Source organism: Vanacampus margaritifer, chromosome 12, assembly GCF_051991255.1.
Source record: "Vanacampus margaritifer isolate UIUO_Vmar chromosome 12, RoL_Vmar_1.0, whole genome shotgun sequence".
NCBI lineage: Eukaryota > Metazoa > Chordata > Actinopteri > Syngnathiformes > Syngnathidae > Vanacampus > Vanacampus margaritifer.
The window spans coordinates 6,514,136-6,534,912 of NC_135443.1; the positions used below are offsets into that span (position 1 = coordinate 6,514,136).

General features: G+C 39.7%; 2 protein-coding genes across 6 annotated transcripts in view; one reads left to right on the forward strand and one right to left on the reverse strand.

The window, feature by feature from the left end:
• cdhr1a (cadherin-related family member 1a) overlaps positions 1–19,998 on the reverse strand; it is a 31,220-nt gene extending 11,222 nt beyond the window's left edge. The window contains exons 1-6 of one of the 4 annotated variants that reach the window (XM_077581642.1): positions 19,861–19,998; positions 19,507–19,671; positions 1,802–1,897; positions 1,264–1,409; positions 1,129–1,179; positions 710–799 (exon numbers count right to left, since the gene is read on the reverse strand). In XM_077581642.1, the coding sequence (XP_077437768.1) occupies positions 710–799; positions 1,129–1,179; positions 1,264–1,409; positions 1,802–1,838 (324 nt within the window). In that variant the 5' untranslated portion in view covers positions 1,839–1,897; positions 19,507–19,671; positions 19,861–19,998. Of the gene's footprint in view, positions 1–709; positions 800–1,128; positions 1,180–1,263; positions 1,410–1,801; positions 1,898–3,576; positions 3,781–19,506; positions 19,770–19,860 lie in introns of those variants that run through there. The other 3 variants (XM_077581641.1, XM_077581639.1, XM_077581643.1) reach the window with 3 other exon arrangements.
• On the forward strand, positions 8,369–15,861 carry chst3a (carbohydrate (chondroitin 6) sulfotransferase 3a). 2 transcript variants are annotated; one of them, XM_077581102.1, is made up of 4 exons: positions 8,369–8,667; positions 12,069–12,229; positions 12,310–12,828; positions 14,004–15,861. In XM_077581102.1, the coding sequence occupies exons 2-4, from the start codon at positions 12,150–12,152 to the stop codon at positions 14,695–14,697; spliced, it is 1,293 nt and encodes a 430-aa protein (XP_077437228.1). In that variant the 5' UTR covers positions 8,369–8,667; positions 12,069–12,149; the 3' UTR covers positions 14,698–15,861. The 2 variants fall into 2 exon arrangements, with proteins under 2 accessions (XP_077437228.1, XP_077437229.1); XM_077581103.1 differs by lacking the exon at positions 8,369–8,667 and having other exon boundaries at positions 10,865–12,229.
• Positions 19,999–20,777: the final 779 nt, after the last annotated feature.

Consider the following 20,777-nt stretch of genomic DNA (forward strand, 5'->3'; position numbering starts at 1 on the left):
AGCACACACACATACAGGATATAAGATGTGACGTTTGCAGGAATGTGAAGGGTCTATCTATCTATTGGCTTGCTAATAGCGCGCTAGCTAATGGTTCTCTCTATCTATCTATTCATCTGCTTGCTAATAGCGCGCTACCAATGGTGCAATCTATCTATCTATCAATCTATAAGCTACCTACCTACCTAGCAAGCTAGGTAGCTGCTAGCTAGCTATTGTTAACATTTTACTATTTCATTTGATATTTTACCTCTTTTGAATTTAGTTATAGTTGTGAAGATGTAGATATAACTATGTTAACTCAATATAGCTTGATGAGTAATGCGTTTGTCCTCTTTGTTATCTGTTCTCTTTTCCCAGAAATGAGAAAGTTAATGAGTTTCTTTTATTTATCTAAGAAGTCTAGTTTCTGTCCGTTAGAAATACGTTTTTTGAAAGTTCAAGGACGAGCTAGCATACTGGGAGGGGAGAGGCGGTTTCCTGGGAAACATTGTTTTTTCTAATAAAAGTCCCGTGTCTGAGAGAGACGACACACATTTGGACAGAAACATGGCTTGGTGAAATTCCTTTGTATCATCAGAAGCTTCTGATTAAAAAACCTTGCAAGGACCCTCTTCACGAGATCTCAACTCTGATTTATTTGAACACGCAAAAGATTACAAAAACAGGTAATCTAACACTATGAGGTTGGTTTGTAAAACCCACATACTTCAAGGACGTCAATGATGGCAGGCATGTTTTGGAATTCGGGTTTCTCGTCATTTGTGTCCATCACAAATATTGTCACTCTTTCTACAACCTGAAAAGGAAGAACCCCACTGATTAAAAAACAACTTTTTCTATATTGTATATTTAGTGTGGCATGCGTAACATCATACAACACATTGCTGTAAAATGTGAAACCAATAAGCTATTCTTCCTTAGCAACCTGCTAATTTCTGGCAAGCTAATTGCAAGCTAGGCACTAGCAGATAACCTTAGCCATCAACCATTTCACATTCCGCTTTTTTTTGTGCCATTTTTGTTAACAGTTCAGCCTTGGTAGAGTTCAAATTTTTTTGCTTAAACAACACGGTGGCATTAGGCTTACTCTACAGTGAGTACTGATGGCAATCAGAAGAGTGTTACCTTGCTTTTGCCATCTGAAATGCTGACCATAACATCGAATGAATCTTGTTTCTGAGCAGAGAAAGAACACAAGTTTATATTTCTTCAAATACGTTGTACTTATAAACTCTTAATTTTAGCGTCCTTAATGTTCACCTCTCGATCCAGCCTTTGCACTAAGGTAATATTTCCAGTTTTGGGGTTGACCCTAAAGTACTCCTTGGAACCTGGATCAAACGAAAGGCCGTAGCTCACCTCCTGGCCCTCAGGGTCAGTGCCATTAAGGCAGTAAATCTGTGTACCTAAAAAGAAATGCAATCATTTTAAATCCTTGCATAAAGAAGTGTCCTAAACAAAATTACTTTCTCAACAAAACAGGTTATTGTCTCACTATATTAATACATAACCAACACTGTAACTTAATGTTGCTTACACGCCTTTGTGGGTTTATAGGGGCGACTTAAGTCGGACTATAGTCAAGTCATGTGACAATGGAGCCCCCACCTCTTGTTTCGTGCAACTAGAGGTATGAAGGGGAGTCCCCTCAATTAAACAGGTCGCCCACCAGCAGATGGAAAGTGTAATGGCATGAGCATGTACTGTACTCTACATGTCACACAACACAACAGCTGCTGTGCGTTTGACATTGACAGATGAGCATCATAGCACGCCGGTGGTCACGAGCCAAGCTCACCAACAGGCGTGTCCTCCGAGAGGCTGAACAGACCCATGTTGCCGTTGCGGCTGTACGGTCCATTGTCAAAGAAATGCGGGGCAAAGTCTGCTTGAGCTGAAGGACATAAAAGGAAAAAGGATATGATGGATTAGTCACTGATAAACCAATGGTATTATGAAGAAGGTTGTCAACATGGTGCCAGTCTTTTAATGTAATAATGGAGTATAAATACTTACTGTACTACTTTTCAGTTTTACGTATCATAGGCCATGCACTTTACTTATAGTAGTTATATTTTTGGCAATTTTCACTTTTGACTCCACCACATTTACGAAATAAACGCTTGTTGACTCTTGAAACTTGGAGTATAGTATAGTAGTATACTGTAGTAGTTAGTAGTATAGTCTTGTCCTCTCAATAATCATTTTTCAAGACTACATTCCTCTTATGAAAACCTAACGAAACAGAAATACTGACATTCAAAAAACTCCCCGTCCACCCTGAAGAAGTACACTGAGGCAAGTTAAAATAATTGATATTAATTCAAGTGAAGCCAAAATTCCAAGGTTCTTTTAAGTATCATGAGCTTGTTTAGCCTTAAGGCTAACATGAAGGCCAAGCTAGCATGTGTTAGCTAACTTCAACCATTAGCCAAAATAGAGCTCTTTAACCACACTGCATAAGTAAACTTAATTAATTAAAATTTTAAATATATCTGAAGCCTTTGTGTGTGTGTGTGTGTGTGTTTCCCCCCTTATTATAATGCTTTATTGTAAGAAAGTCAAGTACATAAAAGGAAAAAGGATATGATGGATTAGTCACTGATAAACCAATGGTATTATGAAGAAGGTTGTCAACATGGTGCCAGTCTTTTAATGTAATAATGGAGTATAAATACTTACTGTACTACTTTTCAGTTTTACGTATCATAGGCCATGTACTTTACTTATAGTAGTTATATTTTTGGCAATTTTCACTTTTGACTCCACCACATTTACGAAATAAACGCTTGTTGACTCTTGAAACTTGGAGTATAGTATAGTAGAATACTGTAGTAGTTAGTAGTATAGTCTTGTCCTCTCAATAATCATTTTTCAAGACTACATTCCTCTTATGAAAACCTAACGAAACAGAAATACTGACATTCAAAAAACTCCCCGTCCACCCTGAAGAAGTACACTGAGGCAAGTTAAAATAATTGATATTAATTCAAGTGAAGCCAAAATTCCAAGGTTCTTTTAAGTATCATGAGCTTGTTCAGCCTTAAGGCTAACATGAAGGCCAAGCTAGCATGTGTTAGCTAACTTCAACCATTAGCCAAAATAGAGCTCTTTAACCACACTGCATAAGTAAATTTAATTAATTTAAATTTTAAATATATCTGAAGCCTTTTTGTGTGTGTGTGTTTCCCCCCTTATTATAATGCTTTATTGTAAGAAAGTCAAGTACAGAAAAGCCAAATACTTTTAAACATTTTACTAAAGTAGTATTCTACAAGGGCTAGCAAAATTGTGCTTTTATCACCCTAATACAAGATAGGATGGTGCAAACATTCCCTTTCTTGGTCCCTTCTGGATTAAAAGTGAGTTACGTCATTCTTCCTACAAACCTTTTCTTTATATAGATCTCTGACGCTAATGCTTTTTTGGTGTGTATTAATATCTTCAGATTGCAATTTCACAACACGAGCCTGAATCCATATATCAACCACATAAATATCTTTTAACCACAGATCCTCCCTTCCTGAACCAACAGTACACACACACAATTGTACATCATAATAACAAACTTACCCAAGCAGACGCGCAAAAAAGCAAAGAGTAGTGGCAAAAGTGTAATCTTCACATGCGTCATCCTTTAAAACATAAAGCGATGACGCGGCACCATGAAGGCGAGCGCATGAGGTGCACCTTTCAAGGTGTTTGCTATCCGACTGAAGGCAGATGCTCCCCGGCTAATCCAATGACACTTCTTAAGAGTCCCTCCTGGTGCTGCTCAAGTCCAAATGGGCTTCGCAAAACATCGCAGACTAGGCCTGGAGATGGTTCGTCTTGCTTTCATATTCATTCATGGTTCATTTTATTTTATTTTAGCGTATGCCTAGCCTATAACGGCAACAAACAAAAAAATGTGTACAATACAGTTGATATTGTTTATTCTAATACAGATTAATGCATGGCTTGCATTTGTTAAAAAATACAATGGAAGAGGACCTTCAAAAAATAATCATATATTAAATCACAATCGCAATATTGAGGTGGTAAAATTGCAATAAGACAATTTAGTAGTAGTTCAGCCCTAATGCATAGTTAAATTAATGACCTTCCTAAAATATCCAGCGTAATGATTAATAAATCTTCAAACCTAACAATTGACAAGTGAAATTAAAAGTGAAATGCTTGGTCAACTGCAGTGGACAAAAGAGGGATTTAAAAAGCGGGCAGCATCTATTCTGTGCCAGAGGTTACTTGATGTTGTGCACCATCTGCTGTGCACTCCACAACCATCTGTTGGACTAAGAAAAGAGGGGAAAAAAAGTCACTATTTGCTCCAATTAGTCGAATCATAAAACAGAGGATGATGCAGATGAAAGCAGCGAATGATCTGATGGGATTACATAGCTCCGGTTGGAGTGTTGTGGCAGAAACAGTGACCTCCACTATGTCAATTCTAAAATGGGGGCCAATACTAATGACCCCCCAATATATTTTTAAATACTTTTTCCCCCAGTATATTTACTGCAATGCCTTCACATGTGGAAAAGGAGAGCCACACTCAGAGCATATATATATATATATATATATATAAAAAAAAAATATATATATATATATATATATATATAAAAATATATATAAAAAAAAAATATATATATATATATATATATATATATATATATATATATATATATATAGCCACACTCAGAGCATGTATGTACGTGTGTGTGTATATATATATATAAAAATATATTTAAAAAAATATATATATAAAAATATATTTAAAAATATATTTAAAAAAAAAAAAAATATATATATATATATATAAATATATAAATAACATAAAAATCAAACTTGCATCCAAACAAAAAGAGGCCACATATTGTTCACTTCATACCTATTAAAACTCATTGCACGCCAAAGGATTAAGAAGCATGACTAAACCTTTCACTGTCCATTCTCGTGCTGAAGTACAATCGACTTTATAATCTGAGTGGCGGCGGATGAATGTAAACAACATGAGCTCAGAAGCCGCTTGCTGCTTTGTTGCAAAGAACACGTAGTTAAGTACTTTACATATAAGTACACACAGCTTAAAGATGCAAACACACAAGAACAAAGGCAGCAATGGGCATGTTGGGCCATTTTCCAGCAGGATCATCTGTCATTGAAGTGAATCGGAAAAAAGATGGGCTACCTTGCGCATTGGATGTATGGCGAAGGCTACGGCTTCAGGTTTAATTCTCATGGCGCTGGCAGATGGCAGGCCGAAAAGATTAACCAACCCACTGCGGTCTAATCCAGCCTCATCTTGTAATGCACAGCCTCTGTCTGTGCAGACGTCGAACTTCAATGTAAATCACAATGGGCACCAACAATGTGGATCATGCAAATGGTCAATAAGAGTTCATGTTTACAAGCATGTTTAGTGTTTGTGTTTTGTGTGCGTGTTTGACGAATATCTCTACTTTACATGATGCACATCGAAGAAAACGATAACCAAAAATGTATTTGTTTTTTAAAAATAAGAAAATAGCTGACCAAGGTGCCTGCTGAGAAATTCTGCCACGCGCTTTATGACTTGAGCCCGTCGCTGCAAGCGTAGGCCATCATCTGACGTGGATTGCTCGTCATCATCAATGAACACGGCCAAGTGTGCATTAAATGTGCTTCTGAAATTTGGATATAAAAAGTCTGCACATCTGGGGCTGCTTTGCCGTTTCAGGGCCTGGACGACTTTATCAGAAAACCTCGTGAACAAAACAAAACAAAAACAGAATGAAGGTTTTGGAGTGACCTAGTCAAAGTCCGGACTATGGTCACTATTGATGAAGCAGTTCACTTGTTAACTAAGAAGGAAAGCAAACTACGTATATTGCAACCCGATTTTGTAAATCAGTTGATCAAAATGAAACATTTTACGACATGGCGGTATTACATGAGAAAACATGTTGAGGCGAGCGTGTCATCACGCATGTTTTTTGGCCCGCGGTCAAGAAGCGATGTCGACAGAGAATGAGTTTGGCTCTTGGTCGGCTGCACGACTGGAATGCTGCGTAAAAGTGTCGGGAGAACATGTAGCGCGCAGTGAACACATGCCAGGAACATTTCAGATTACTGAAATCCAAAGTGCACCAAATGTACACAGTGGCGGACCGTCTATTTGCTACCTGGGCCTCCATTGGGGATTTAATCCATCTTTTAATTCCACCACTACCACATTGAAATGATACAAAAATGTAACACTGGCATATACTTCATGGGGAGCAAATGAGAATTAAAATCGATCTAATGACATGACAAAAATATACAAATAAAAAAAGTTAATTAAATACACCATACTCAGCAAAAATGCAGATTTTTAATGTAATAATGTCAACATATTACTGGTACTCTAAATTTGTTTTTTGAAGTTGATGACATCAACGGCAAGGGAGGACAAAAGAAAAAAAGCCTCTATTAGATGGCAGCAAAGCACTACATTTGTCCAAATGAAGTTCCTCAACTCACTTCAACATAGTTCCTTGGCGTCATGATGCCACAAGATGGCTGCAAAGCAAGGAGTGAATGAGCTCCTCAACACATTTGAACATAGTTCTTTGGCACCAACATACCACAAGATAATGTCAAAGCACTACTTTTATGGAAAGGGGTGTTCTCAACTCACTTAAAAACAGTTTATTGGTACTAAGGTGCCACAAGATGGTAGTGAGAAACTACTTTTGTCCAATTGAACCTCCTCAACTCACTTTGACATAGTTCCTATTGGCACCAAGATACCTCAACAAGGCAGCAAAGCACTCCTTTTATTTAACTTAACCTGAACTCAATTCAATATAGATCCTTGGTACCAAAGCACTGCTTTTGTCCAAATGAAGGTCTTCAACTCCCTTCAACACAGTTCCTTGGCATAAAGATTCGACATGATGGCAGCAAATCACTACTGTTGTCCAAATGAAGCACCTCAACTCACGTCAACATAGTTCCTTAGCACCAAAATGATGGCAAAGCACTGCTTTTGTCTAAATAAAGCTCTTCAACCCACTTCAACATTGTTCCTGGGAACAAAAATGCTTGCAAGATGCCGGCAAAGCACTACTTTTTGACAGGTCCATATTAATAAGTAAAAATTACACTACTCGGTCAAAGTTTTTACCTCACTTGTGTGAGCACAGGATCACACTGTCTGCCCGAGCACCTGTCGTCAAGATACCCAATTCAGCTTTGCCCATTTTGGATTATTATTCATAATCTCCAGTGTGGTTGGCCAAGGGCAGAGGTTTGCTTTTAGTCCCGGTCCACTCCAATAAAACTAGGTCACTCCTTTAATCTGTCCACGCAGAGTGGACTGTGGGGTCACACAGACCCCCCCTTCAGTTAATAAACCGCAGAGAGAGTGTGTACAGTGACTACACACAGTCATCATAACTCATAAACCCAAAAGATATGAAACACTGCAGTAAAGTTAGAAACTCAAGTGATGAGGGCTAAATGTACTGTATGTTATTGTTATGAATATGTATGTGATCAGATTGCATCTCAACCATGAGGGAGGCCACACTGCAAATGTAGTCAACGATGGGACAAATAAAAAGATTCAAGCACGAAAAAAAATATGGACTAGTTGGAGGACAAATGCTGTCTTAAAAACCTAATAAGCAAAATGTTCATACAGAAATATTTTATGCTGTTATGTGACATTCAAACTTAATGCAACAAAACGTTAATACATAAGCAAAATGTTTTTTTTCTAATTCAATGTTGACAAAAAAAAGCACAATTTGCTGACTGTACTTTAGACTCAAATTCTTGTACACTGCTGCTCCCTAGTGGTTAGAAATGGTTACCGTATCTTTTGCGTTTAGATACTGTATTGAATTAACTTCAAAATTGGGTTTGACTTCATTGCAACAAATCCACAATCAATTACGAGTATAATTGTAGTAATAATAAAGTAGAAAGTAAAGGCAAGGCAGCTTTATTTGTATTTCACATATACCAGGCAAATCCATTTGCTACTGTACTTTACAGAGGCAAAGAAATCATGAAAAAAAAAACTGGATTAAATGCTAAAAATATCAGCAAGAACAAGGAAAATATGAAAAAAAATAACGGCAAATTACATTCCATTGTCAAATTCCAGAATAAAAACAAATAGTTAAAAAGGGAAATATTATATTTATTCGCCAACCTGAGTGGTCTGCAAACGTCATATAGAACTAGAACTGGTCGACTGTACTGTACGGTATATGTTGTTAAACCCAACCTGTTTGTGTGTCTGCGCGTGAAAAGTTTTGGGACGTGTCACGTGACTTTGGCCAACGGGACATCTCACGATTCTCACGCGCTCCATTCAGTGCACAGAATGAGATGCGTGACAGAAGAAAAAAGTTCGAAGGACTGGAGATAGCTAAGTTTCTTTCTTTTTGACTAGCGAACTTTTGGGATAACATTTCGCGAGTCTTGGTCACAATTGGAGTTTTTAAATTGTATTTGTTATTTTTTTAACTAATAATTGTTTTCTCCGTGGATCCGCGGATATTTCTGGGTTTGCTCGTGTGTGGCTCGTGGATACAATGAGGCAGTGTGCGTCCTTGCCGGGGACAATGCAGCAAGATGCTGCGTGGCTGAAGGTTCTCCCTCGACCACAGACAGAAGAACAACGTAAAGGTCGGTTAAAATAAATTATAAACATAATCGAAATGCGTACGCCATTAACATGCTGTATAGGCCGATCGAACGGACCCTTTTAAAAGCGTATGAAAAGGTACGATAACATTAACCATAATTGTCACCTTATTCACAATATACGGACAGTAGTAAAATGTAAAGAGGGTTTGACAGTCGTGAAAATGTGGAGGTATAATGCATGCTCATCAGAACGACGTTTCTTCATCTCGTTGACAGGTGTGTAATGTAACTCATGTTTTTTTTTTTTTTTTAACATTTGCTGCTGTACACTTTATGGCATTCAGCAATATTCATGAGTGTGCATTCACTACATGTGTGGAAATGTGTGAAATGCTTCTATTCAGTAAGTACCTCCCTCCCCCTATATGCTTGAATGAAATGGGTACCAGTACCACACTCATGCAACCCCCACCATGTTGTCACCATCAGTTGCATGTATATTTAAAGGGGAAGCCACAAGATCCCTCAAATTTACTAAAATATGCTACATGCGCCCCCACCAGTCTAAACACGGCATTCTGATTAATATTGCCTTTGTAAAATATGAATTAAGCAGCAAAATCCCCCCGTTTTTATCCATTTCAGGGGGCGGCCATTTTGCCACCGACTGAAAATGACATCACAGTTGCTCAGGGCTCCGGTAATGACTAATTAAGGGTCACCTGTTTTCTGAGTTTGGTCATGTGGCGTTCGCAAGATAAGTCGTGAGTCGTACCTCTGTCATTGAAGCAATATATTATCAGTGTGATGATCCGAGAAATAGTCGGGACGCGCTACTACTGCTTTGTGGTATCACTCTGCCAACACACCATTTATTCCTGGGCTGTTCCTTTTTATTGCAAAATTTAATTACAGGTGGGTGCCAAAAAACCTGAATATCAAGGTTATTCCATTTATTTTTGTATGTATATGTATTATGTATCATGTATACAAGGTATGTATGCATAAATGTTGTTTTTCGTATGTGTGTATAAAATGTATACATACCCAAGATTTGGTTGAAGGCTTTCAGTGGTGGCCATGTGACAAAAGCATCTGCATTTGAATGAGCTCCCCGTTGCTTCAGCTGTTACATTTCCATACAGACTCAATGCTGTCCCATATGTGGCCTTGTCTGTGTGACATTCTATAGAGCTGAATGGGGGAGCCATTTTCCTACCAGAGGCTGTTTCAAGTCCTCCAAGGGCCATACTCAAAAATATGATGGAAGAATGGCTGGCGACCATATACAAACCTTATTTATATAGTTTTACCCTTCTCACATGCTTTTTAAATAAGCAGTTCTCCAAATTAGAGGACGAATATCAAGATTGTCACTCCGAAAGTTTGCTGTAAAACCAATATATACAACATAAGATAATTAAACATTGTCTATTGTGAACGCCAGTATGGTCAACCAAACTTGAAAATTTTGTCCAAAAAATGTCTGCTAGCTTAATGCTAATGCTAATCCATAATGCCAAATGCCATCAATGGAATATTAGCATAAATATTACAACAATTATGAACCTTCCAACAACTGCTACTGTATGTTAACAAATACGGCATACTCACATCCCAAAAAAAAAAAAACACTGCTTTAATCCGTTTTCAAGCCTTTATTCGAGGTATGGTGTTAACCGTTTACTGTCCAAGTATTGTGACTCACAGAAGTCAAATCAAGTCATCTCTATTTATATAGCGCTTTCAAAAAGCCGCAGTCTTATAGAACATACAGTATAACATAAAACAAAAATAGAACCAACACACCAACAAATATAGATGCCCTTTCAGCAGTTTTGACGTCACACACGTCTGCTACAAGCAAAATTTGAAAATAGAGTGAAGTGGACTGTGCAGCAGCACAGGCACAACGCAAGTCCGCCGAGCTATTCACCCAACAGATTAAGCAGCAGGCCCAAAATCCAGCAATGTGTAATCTGATCGGAGTAAATGTTTCACTGGGAATATTTTGGGGAGAGTCATGCCAATGTTGCAAATGAATGGAATAGTGTTTAGTACACTTGATTTCACTTTGGCCTCACACTGGAGACCTGCTGGCAACAACTTGGGTTTGGTAGCTGTTAGCAGTGGCTTGGTCAGTAGCCGAAGAGCTGGACGATCTGTTTCAACTAGCAATAATCGCGCCTCGGATAAACCTCATAGGCTACGATACTGTTACTTGGGAAGCTTCGAACTCACGTTCCTCAAATGTGGCTGGATTGTATGACAAATTGTTATTTGCATGGAAGTCTTTATAACAAATTCAATCGCTAGTCATGGTCATGTTTTCTAATGCTAAATGCTAATTCAGTTGACAGTTCAACAGGGCTAATAACGCACTCACCAATATCCCCAAAATTTTTGGTCGGTCCTGGTATTGTAGTTTACCTCGCGCCGGTCCTGCTTTGGAAGAATGGGAAGTTTGGACAGAAAACAGGTTATCTTAGTTCTAGCTAGCTATAACGATGCTAGTACAACACAACTGGATGGATTTAAGATAGGACCAAAAAAAAAACAAATAAACCCCCGGGTTCTGCTGTTGACCAAAGTATCTCAAGGGATGCTGGAGGTTAAAGAAAGTTAGTTTAAACTAAAAATGAAAACCTTTTTCTACACTAAATATGAGTATATAATGGCACTCAACTTATCAATCATCAAATCAAAATCACTTCGAGTCCTCTTTCAGTACACACGCGAGGGCCAATTAATCAGTGCTTGCAGCTTCAATTCATTTGAATGAATTTCTTGTTTATCCAGTGACAGTTGATTTACAGTAACATCCCAGAAGAGAAAAAAACAGCCAAGCTTCTAGTGGGAATTCACCTCTCAGTATTTCCACTTGTGAAGGCAGCCATTAATGCAATTTGTAGCGAGATGATAAACAGACTGATGTGTGTTTCCGCTTGAGCAAATAGTCCGAGTTGCCAAACGCTCCAGCAACTCCTGAATATGTAAAAGTGCGCAAGCTCCAGTGCCTCAGTCTTTTGACGGTCGTGACGTATTAAAACTGAGATAATTGGGTGATATTTACTTACAGAGCACACAACCGCCCAACAAGGGCCTGAAAATTGTGTTTAATTATATACTTGAAATGCGTAAATGAATAATTCTCGTGACGGGTCCAAATTGCATGATGGGATGTGGGAATATAGTCTATCAGATCCTCAAAAAGAAAAAGTTCAATTAACTTAAAATTGCTGATGCAAAAAATACTAACTCACATATAATATCATCATGCAGCGCAATCACTTTTAATTAATTAATGCGCGCACATCCAAATATGGGGATAAGTGTGTTTAAAACACAGCCATCTTTTGACGGTGCAATACAAGATGGAAGGACGTTAGCTAATAATAAATGTTTATCATACTATTCTTGTTGGGTTTTTTTGGGTGCAGAATGAAGCTGCAACCTGTGCATGAGAAGCCACACATTGACTCTCTAGAATTAGAGTTGGCACACCAGGACTTTCCAAAAAAATGAAGATCAAATATGCTGTTGTCTTCATCTTCATTGTGGCGTTGGTCATCATTGAAAAGGAAAGCAATATCATATCAAGGTAAGTTCTACATGCAATTTTGAAACTCAAACTTTAATGCCTCTTAACACTTGTTTGCTAATTGTTTGGTTTCTTATCAGGGTGTCGGATAAAATGATGCAGAGGCAAACTCCGCAGCAGACGACGCAGTCTTCACTAGATTACGGCAACACAACACAAAACAACCCGACCGTGTTCGACATGCTGCTCTCCAAAGTCAATTCTACAGAAGAGCGTCACGCCAATCAAACGGAGGAGCAGGAACAACAGCAAGAACTTCAAAATGGTCGCAAGAACATATTGCTCATGGCCGCCACGAGAACAGGTTCTTCATTCTTGGGTGAAATGTTCAACCAGCACGGAGAGAACATGTTCTACCTCTTTGAGCCTCTGTGGCACGTCGCGCAAATGCCCAACAAGACAAACGACAGCGCTTTGTTGCAGGGAATTTATCGGGATGTACTCCAGGGTCTCTTTCTGTGCGACTTCACCCCTCTGGAGAAGTTCCTCTCTCCCCCGCCCCAGGACCACGTGACCTCGTGGCTGTTCCGCAGATATTCCAGTTTGGCGCTGTGTGAAGAGCGCGTCTGTTCCCCCGTCATCAAGGAGGATTTTGAGAGGTATTGTTGATTTTGTAAGATTATAAAGGCCCATCCCATTACTTCCTCTTCACCCTTTGTCACGTTAATCTCTCCCCTCTCTTTTCTACTTCTTTGGGGAGGCAAATATAAAGAAAAATATCTCTAGGAATTGGGAACGTACTATAGCTATCCAATCCGCTACGTCGTCACCTTGAGCCGCCGCAGCTGCATGCTGGTTGTGACGCAACTGAGACGACAATAGCAAGCGTTTACCAAAACACGCAATTTTGCCAATTCCTGCCAAAGCATTGAACATTCGATAAAACCACTATCATTACTATGGCATTCAATAAATATTAACATGCTTACATTTACGTGTTTCCTGCTTTTTTTAATTTCCTGGTGTTGCCATTGCAGTACTTCCGCCATTGCGTCCGCCTGTGTTGCAGAGGGGGCGTGACTGTAGTAAGGGCGTCTATCTTTGTGAAAAGGGACCTGCTGCCCTTGTCTGTAATGCTATCCCAACAGTTTATGTAAAATTGGGAAACTCCTTTGTCCGTGTGAACGAGCATTCTTAACTCTTTGACTGCCAAAAACGTTAAATAACGTTTAGTAAAATCCTATGGAGGGGTGCCAAAGACGTTAAAAGACGTTTTTTTTCCAAAACAGAGGTGAAACTAACCATTTTCTATTGTTGATTACTGAAAAACGGAATAAGGTAGAAACAAAGTTTTTTTTCTGATGAAAGATGAGAGTCCAATCTTCATCTATCATTTGGTAGTACGTGTGTTTCCATAGTCCAAACACATCATTTTCTGTGGACCTTGAAAGATCAGTCAAAATGCTTAAATCGGCTGGCACCCACGGCATCCCTTTTCTGAAAACGTCTGTCAGTCAAAGAGTTAAGGGGGGAGGAATGAGACGAGGGGTAAGGGGCGGTATTGGGATTGGGCCTAAAACTAGGGCCTAAAACTAGGAACTAGAAAACTGTTTGCTCTTGATGTAGGAAATCTCTTTTTTCCCCACTTAGACACTTGGTCCATACTATCTATAGGTCAGTGCTTCTAACCCGAATGACAGCAATCCACCCGTTTCCCCCCAAAAAACATAGTGAACGTCTTTGGCAGCCCTCCTTAGGATTTTACTAAACGTTATTAAACGTTTTCGGCAGTCAAAGAGTTAAAAATTGTCTAAAATTTGTGCTCTTGTTTTAGGTACCACTGTAAAAACCGGAAGTGCGGTCCGCTCAACCTGACCCTCGCTTCGCAGTCGTGCCTTTCGAAACGATACCGAGTCATGAAGACGGTCCGCGTAGATCACTGGGAGACCCTGCAACCTCTGGTGGAGGACCCTCGCCTGAACATCAAAATAATCCAACTAGTCCGAGATCCACGTGCCATATTAGCGTCACGCATGGTGGCCTTCTCGCACTACCAGACGTGGAAGTCCTTGACGTGGGACGGTCAGTTGCCTGACAATGACGAGGAGGTGAAGAGGCTGCAGGGAAACTGTGACCACATAAGGTGGCTGGCAGAATTGGGCCTGAGCCAACCTCGCTGGCTGAGGAGACGCTACATGTTGGTGCGCTACGAGGACGTCGCTCGCAACCCAATGCAGAAAGCCGAGGAAATGTACAAGTTCACGGGGATCCCGTTCAGCCCTCAAGCCCGCGAGTGGATACTGACGAACACCCAAACCACGCAGGGCGCCAATGACGTCTACTCCACACAAAAGAACTCGTCGGAGCAGGCGGAGAAATGGAGATACAGCATTCCTTTCCCACTGGCTCAGGCGGTGCAGCGACTGTGCGGACAGAACATGAAGTTGTTTGGTTACAGGTTTGTGGACGATGCAGAGATGCTCGTCAATAAGTCCGTCAGCTTGTGTGAGGACAGGACGTTTCGTTAAATTTTTTCACTCTCTCTCCCAAGAGCCGTAAAGAAACCTTGAATCTATTTGACATGCTACAACTAGTGCATCACCATTAGCTTAATAGCATAACTGCCCAAGTCATTTTTTAACTTAATAACAAAACACCAATGTAATGTGCTTGTTTAAAAATCATATTCTACTTTATTTTGTGGAAATTGTCATTCATCCAAATCATGGTAATCCGCAGAGGTTGAATTGAGGCAACTGTTTTCCAAAAATCAAGTAATTTTGATTAGGCTACAAACAGTCTGGTGATTTTATGTGTTTTTCTGGAGTTTTTGGGTGGTAAACTAGAATTGTACCGCCTCTGTAATAGGCACATTCCAAACAAAAACGAGCACTCTGTTCTAAATTCACCTCAACACTGAGCATGAATAGACATTTTGTTACAGTTTCAGTATTGTGTGTTTGGTGAGAGATGAGAATGTCTTTTTTCCCTGCTCTTCTGCTTCCTTGCCATATAGTGTAGAAAGTAAGTTGATTTGGGCCGCTAAAAATGGACGACAGACCCCAAATAACCCCTGACAGTATTTTGGACACCCGTGCCTTACTGTTATTCTCGCTACTTGTGGGGGCTTGGTACTGAACACTGCTGGGAAATACGGGAAAAAAAAAGTGAGGAATTTATCAATGGTGTTGGCTTCTTGTGGCATCAAAAGTAAACCGTAAAAATGCAGGAGTATTGTATTTCACAGAGCAAAATGTATTTGCCCACATTTGGCCTGTGCAACGTTTAAGAGCTGTATGGCAAAGAGAAGTATTATGTGTACTGTGCCCACTAGGAAGCTAATCCATGAACAAAAAGTGTAATTTTATTATTATATCTAGACGTTCAGGGATGTGTGTTCATGTTGAAAATTTATAATAATGCTGTGATAGATGTGGCCAAGAAAACAAAATGTGCTTTAATTTTTTTCGACTCAGGTTAAGTGAGAGCTGAACTCAACCAAATGAGAAATTCTCATATGCTACGGAATATGAATATTTTCAAAGTACCGCTTTATAATTGTAAAGGGATTCAATTGTGTGTAGAAAGTTGGAAACATTCCCGGTAGCAAAACAGTTTAGTGTTTCTACCTCCTACAAAGTATCTTTTTGCTGTTGCAGCATTCCTACTAATAAACTGCTGTCTGTCCACAATGTGGATACAAATGTGTTTTGTAATTACTTTAAGACCTGGAAAGTTTTAAGACCTTGCAAAGTGAATTAGCAAACTGGTGTCTAAATATGCTATAGATGTTTGAAGATAACTGCTGAAAACTTGCATTTAAGTATAGTTATACCTATGTAATATTAAGCTGCGGAATATATAACGTCTAACTTTTTTTTTTTCATCATTTCAGTTAGTCAGAATGTTTTGTTTGTGGTTAAAACAGGGCATCTACCCCACTATATCCAAACTTGAGCGACTTCATTCACATTAGCGGCTGCCCGGCGTGTGCAGTTAACTAGCTAGCTAAGATAGCCTGAGAAAACGCTGACTAGCAAGTGTGGGAGTGCGAGGGGCGGTTTCAATATATCCCAGCCACCGAAGGCTTTAATGGAATGGACTGCTATTTAAATAGGCGTTTTTTTTTTTTTAGCTATACTGCCTGGTCTCTCACTTCTGCATAGCAACTGCCTCAGCCAATCATCTCTCTTACTGCTGAGCTCAACTCACCCCCTTTTTTTTCTTGGTGTACTCAAGGCTTGGCCTATGCACGGGCGGCCATCTTGGCCAATTGATTAGGTACGCACAGGATTCTCGCCACTCCGCTCGCCCAGGGCGGCGGCCATCTTGGACAATTGATTAGGTACGCCAAGGACTCTCTCCTCCTCGCCCACCCGGGTCGGCGGCCATCTTGGCCATTTCACTACTATTATATTTACTACAACTACAAGTACTACTACTACTACTACTACGAGTACAAGTACTACTACTACTACTATGAGTACAAGTACTTGCTACTACTAAAAGTCCTACTACTATACTACAAGTACTACATGCGTCTTTCCACCTTGCAAGAGTCAGCATTCAAAATTTCCGCGGGAATTTTTCTAGTTATATTTTAGTGCCTTAAACATGTAGCTATTTAAATAGTGTTTTTTTTAGCTATACTGCCTGGTCTCTCACTTCTGCATAGCAACTGCCTCAGCCAATCATCTCTCTTACTGCTGAGCTCAACTCCCCCCCTTTTTTTCTTGGTGTACTCAAGGCTTGGCCTATGTACGGGCGGCCATCTTGGCCAATTGATTAGGTACGCACAGGATTCTCGCCACTCCGCTCGCCCAGGGCGGCGGCCATCTTGGCCAATTGATTAGGTACGCCAAGGACTCTCTCCCCCTCGCCCACCCGGGTCGGCGGCCATCTTGGCCATTTCACTACTATTAAATTTACTACAACTACAAGTACTACTACTACTACTACTACAAGTACTTGCTACTACTAAAAGTCCTACTACTACACTACAAGTACTACATGCGCCTTTCCACCTGGCAAGAGTCAGCATTCAAAATTTCCGCGGGAATTTTTCTAGTTATATTTTAGTGCCTTAAACATGTAGCTAATTTTCACTTTAAAGCTAATCAGTCTAATAATGAGCTTTCTGCCTTTATGAGCTGCACATTTCTGGATAGCTTTAGGAGACGATTTGAGTGTACAAAATGTGGCCTATAAGTCTTTAAGTGAAATCCAGGTGCTGTTCCGTTAACTGTCCCTTTTGACGGTGTATGAAGGTATCCACTGTGACTCAACATCAATGGGTGCATTGTGTTCCCTCTGACTCTGCTGAAATTGCTCTTTTTAACGCTAGTGAAAAGGCCTATGCATCGGACGTGCCTATATGCGAGAGCCTAAACTCTCCGTGATTTAAAATGTGAACATGAAAGCATTGCAGCTGGTGTGGAAGCATTTAAAGACAAAACCGGTACAGTGAAGTCACAAGGGAGCCGGAAACAAGTCATACAGTCGACTCATTTAGACGCCTGAATCACTCTGCTTGGCTATTACGTTTTAAGTATGAGTGCTCTTGTTGTTCAAGCCTTAAAGGTCAAGTGTGACTCAAAGGCTTGACTAACCCTCTCTCAAGTAGGCTAGGACTTTTATTTTTGACATTGGCTAAATATGTGCATGAAAACGACTTCACCGAATGCACAGTTATTGCCATGGATCCCCAAAAGGCAGCGGGGCAGATCACCAGATGAAAACAGGGAGCTCATTCAAGTCTGCATACTTTCTGCCTGTTCAATTGCCCAGTGGAGTGAAAGCACTTTCGAACCCACAGCTGTTGATCAAGATGCCCCCTTATCCCACCCCCACGCTGCTTAGATAATCACACTCTAAGGTTGAAGAATCACCCAGCCAAGCAGCAGATGTGTCCATGGTGTCGAAGAGGGGAAACAAGTCTTGGTTTGAATGCATAATGATTAAAAATAATAATAATAAATGTCAATAAGCGTATGAATGTCACGCTTGCTTTGAATTGAAAAATACAGTTGTACAACTAATTTTGAAGTTATGGGAATTGTGTACAAAAGTCTCACAGATATGCTGCTACTGGTTAAAACTACATGAAACATTTTCAGTGAAACTGTAGAAATGACCAAACAACAATAATCAAATATATTATTTGCTAAAGTAATGATGTAGAAATAATATGGTAGATGTTTATATAATTTATATGTGATCTGTGCCTGTCTTTAAAACTACGTTTGTCCTGTATATGCATACGATATTTGGGAGTTTTTGTGGAAGGATAAAAATAAATAAAAAAGTGAACAAAATACTTGAAAATAGACTTCCAATGTAAATTCAGAATTTACAAACCCAAATCTTAAGTTTTATTATTATTTTTTTTATCATAGTTTATTATGTATTTTTGTATTGCATATTTTACATCCTTCATAATAAAATTGTGGTATGCCTGCTTCAATGTGAAGGTTGTGATTAAGATGTTGAAACCTATGTTTGACTATTTTGATTTGTTATTTTTGCCAAAATAACATGCGGATTGAGATTAGTGTTTGTTTTGGCCCTGCTTACTCAGAAGCAGACACTAAAACGAAAATACCTTCACTATACCAACAGATAGACACAGTGTTCTTTTTATGCACTTGCACATTCAATGAGCGGACTTGTGCAATTGACGGGAAGGGAGAGCGGCAAAGGAAACAGGATGCAGTGGCTCCCAACTTGCAAATAGGCCTCATCTGAGTCCCATCTATATTCCGTGTCTCCTAAACACTAACACAAATCTTCTCAAGTCAGCTAACACCCTGTTAAGTGAAGCAGGGATTTGATTCTTTATACATCATAAATGTTTGAAGATAATTCCGTTGTTATTCAAACAGTTTTATCACAAGGCCCGTTTCTACAACCACATCATGCATTTAGCTAGCTAGCTAGCTAGCTAGCTTTACCTCCAACTGTAACTTCCCTTTATGTCACAATTTACAGAACTGCTTGGTGTTTTAATTTAAATTCCTGAGCAAGGAGGTGGTGCTGTGGACGAGCCCGCCGCCAGTCTGATGGTTGATAAAAGTCTCGCAAGCATTTTATCTTGCAAGCTAGCTGCTGGCTAGCCCCTTTGAGGTGGGATGAGGCTTTAAGTGCTGTTCTCTACATAACCTTCCAATCAAATTAAGTTTACTTGTAAAGGCTACAATCCATTCATTCAAGTTGAGTAATGTATCCCTCACTTTTTGTGAGGAGCATATATTTTCGGTGTCACATAGGGACTGGACAACTCATGTTCAGTTCTCCACCTCTGGCAAACACACACATACACATACACACTGTAGCCCTACCTTTCTTTGAGCGTATACTCCATCATCTTGGCCGCCCCTACTTGCAAGGTAAATAAATGCTGAGGTTGAGCAGGAACACTGAGTGGCCTCACATGCTTCCCCATCTGGCACTGGCTGACAGAGGCCTTGTATTTGGCTCCACTCTATTAGCCTTTGAGTGGATATCTGTGGATTACATACAGAATTTTTTGTTGTTGAAACTGAAATGAGTAAATCACCAATCATTAATTCAAGGCGACAAAGGTCCTTTACGAAAAGAAATATGTTAATACTGTGATTCTTTTTTTTTTGCGTGCTAGCTTGTGTCACATCTAATCAGGAGATATTGAGTGCACCTGGGTCCAACTCACACACCTGTTGACAAAAGCCGTGTGGTAATCGTTTTGCGCAGCCTCCTTGGCTTGCTTATGCAGCAAAATATTTTGCTTCTTTCATGCCACAACAACAAGCGGTGTTGTACTTGAATCACTCGCCATTGTCACTTCTCCTGTGTTCGTCTTTTTCATGTTGTTTCGATACATGCAGAGCCATGTTTGTTTTGTAGATTGCAATAAAGTTAGAAAAAAAAAAGTGTTCTTCTTCTACGCTCTCTGTTAACTCCTTGTGACTGCGCGACAGCGCCACCCCAGACTTGGCATATACATTACAGCCGTTAAACGTCCTCAGCGTCTTCTTTTGGACACACGCAAGTCTTGAAATGCTTCTGTGTGTACGAGATTTGTTTGTAAAACGAAGCCGGCTTTGCTTACGTCTGGGCCTTAAAGGATTTTTACCCCCATTGTTGACTTTCTCTATTGTCTAACTTTATTTTGGTTGTGACATTAAACTTGATTTCATTTGGTTTCAGGTCCACTTAATTTTTAATTTTAATAGAATTATAACCTGTGGTCGGGCTGAAATGTATTATCCCAGCTTCCTTTTAGGAAACATTTCCCTTAAGATAGGTTGAAAACTTCAATGTCTTATATGTTTGTTTGTTTCTCAACCAGTGAATCTATAAAATGCGTTTTAGGAGAAAATACAACAATAGTCATAAAAAGCAGAGTCTATGTATACAGTTCTGTGATAAAGTGACTGACTATAGTTAATGCTGACTTGCTCGTGCTTATTGGTCCTGCAGAGGGAAGCAGAGACCACAGCATGACGTGCTATTTTTCAGCTTCCCCTCTTATACTGATTTGCTTTCACTTTATCAACACATGGATTGATGCAGGGGCGTCACAAGCCTCCATGGGGCCATAAGCAAAATTTGATTCCCCCCAGAGGGGCAA

Coding starts and splice junctions, on each gene's coding strand:
- chst3a (XM_077581102.1), top strand. CDS start 12,150: ATGAAGATCAAATATGCTGTTGTCTTCATCTTCATTGTGGCGTTGGTC. Junction 12,230..12,309: donor GAAAGCAATATCATATCAAG/GTAAGTTCTACA, acceptor GTTTCTTATCAG/GGTGTCGGATAAAATGATGC. Junction 12,829..14,003: donor ATCAAGGAGGATTTTGAGAG/GTATTGTTGATT, acceptor CTCTTGTTTTAG/GTACCACTGTAAAAACCGGA.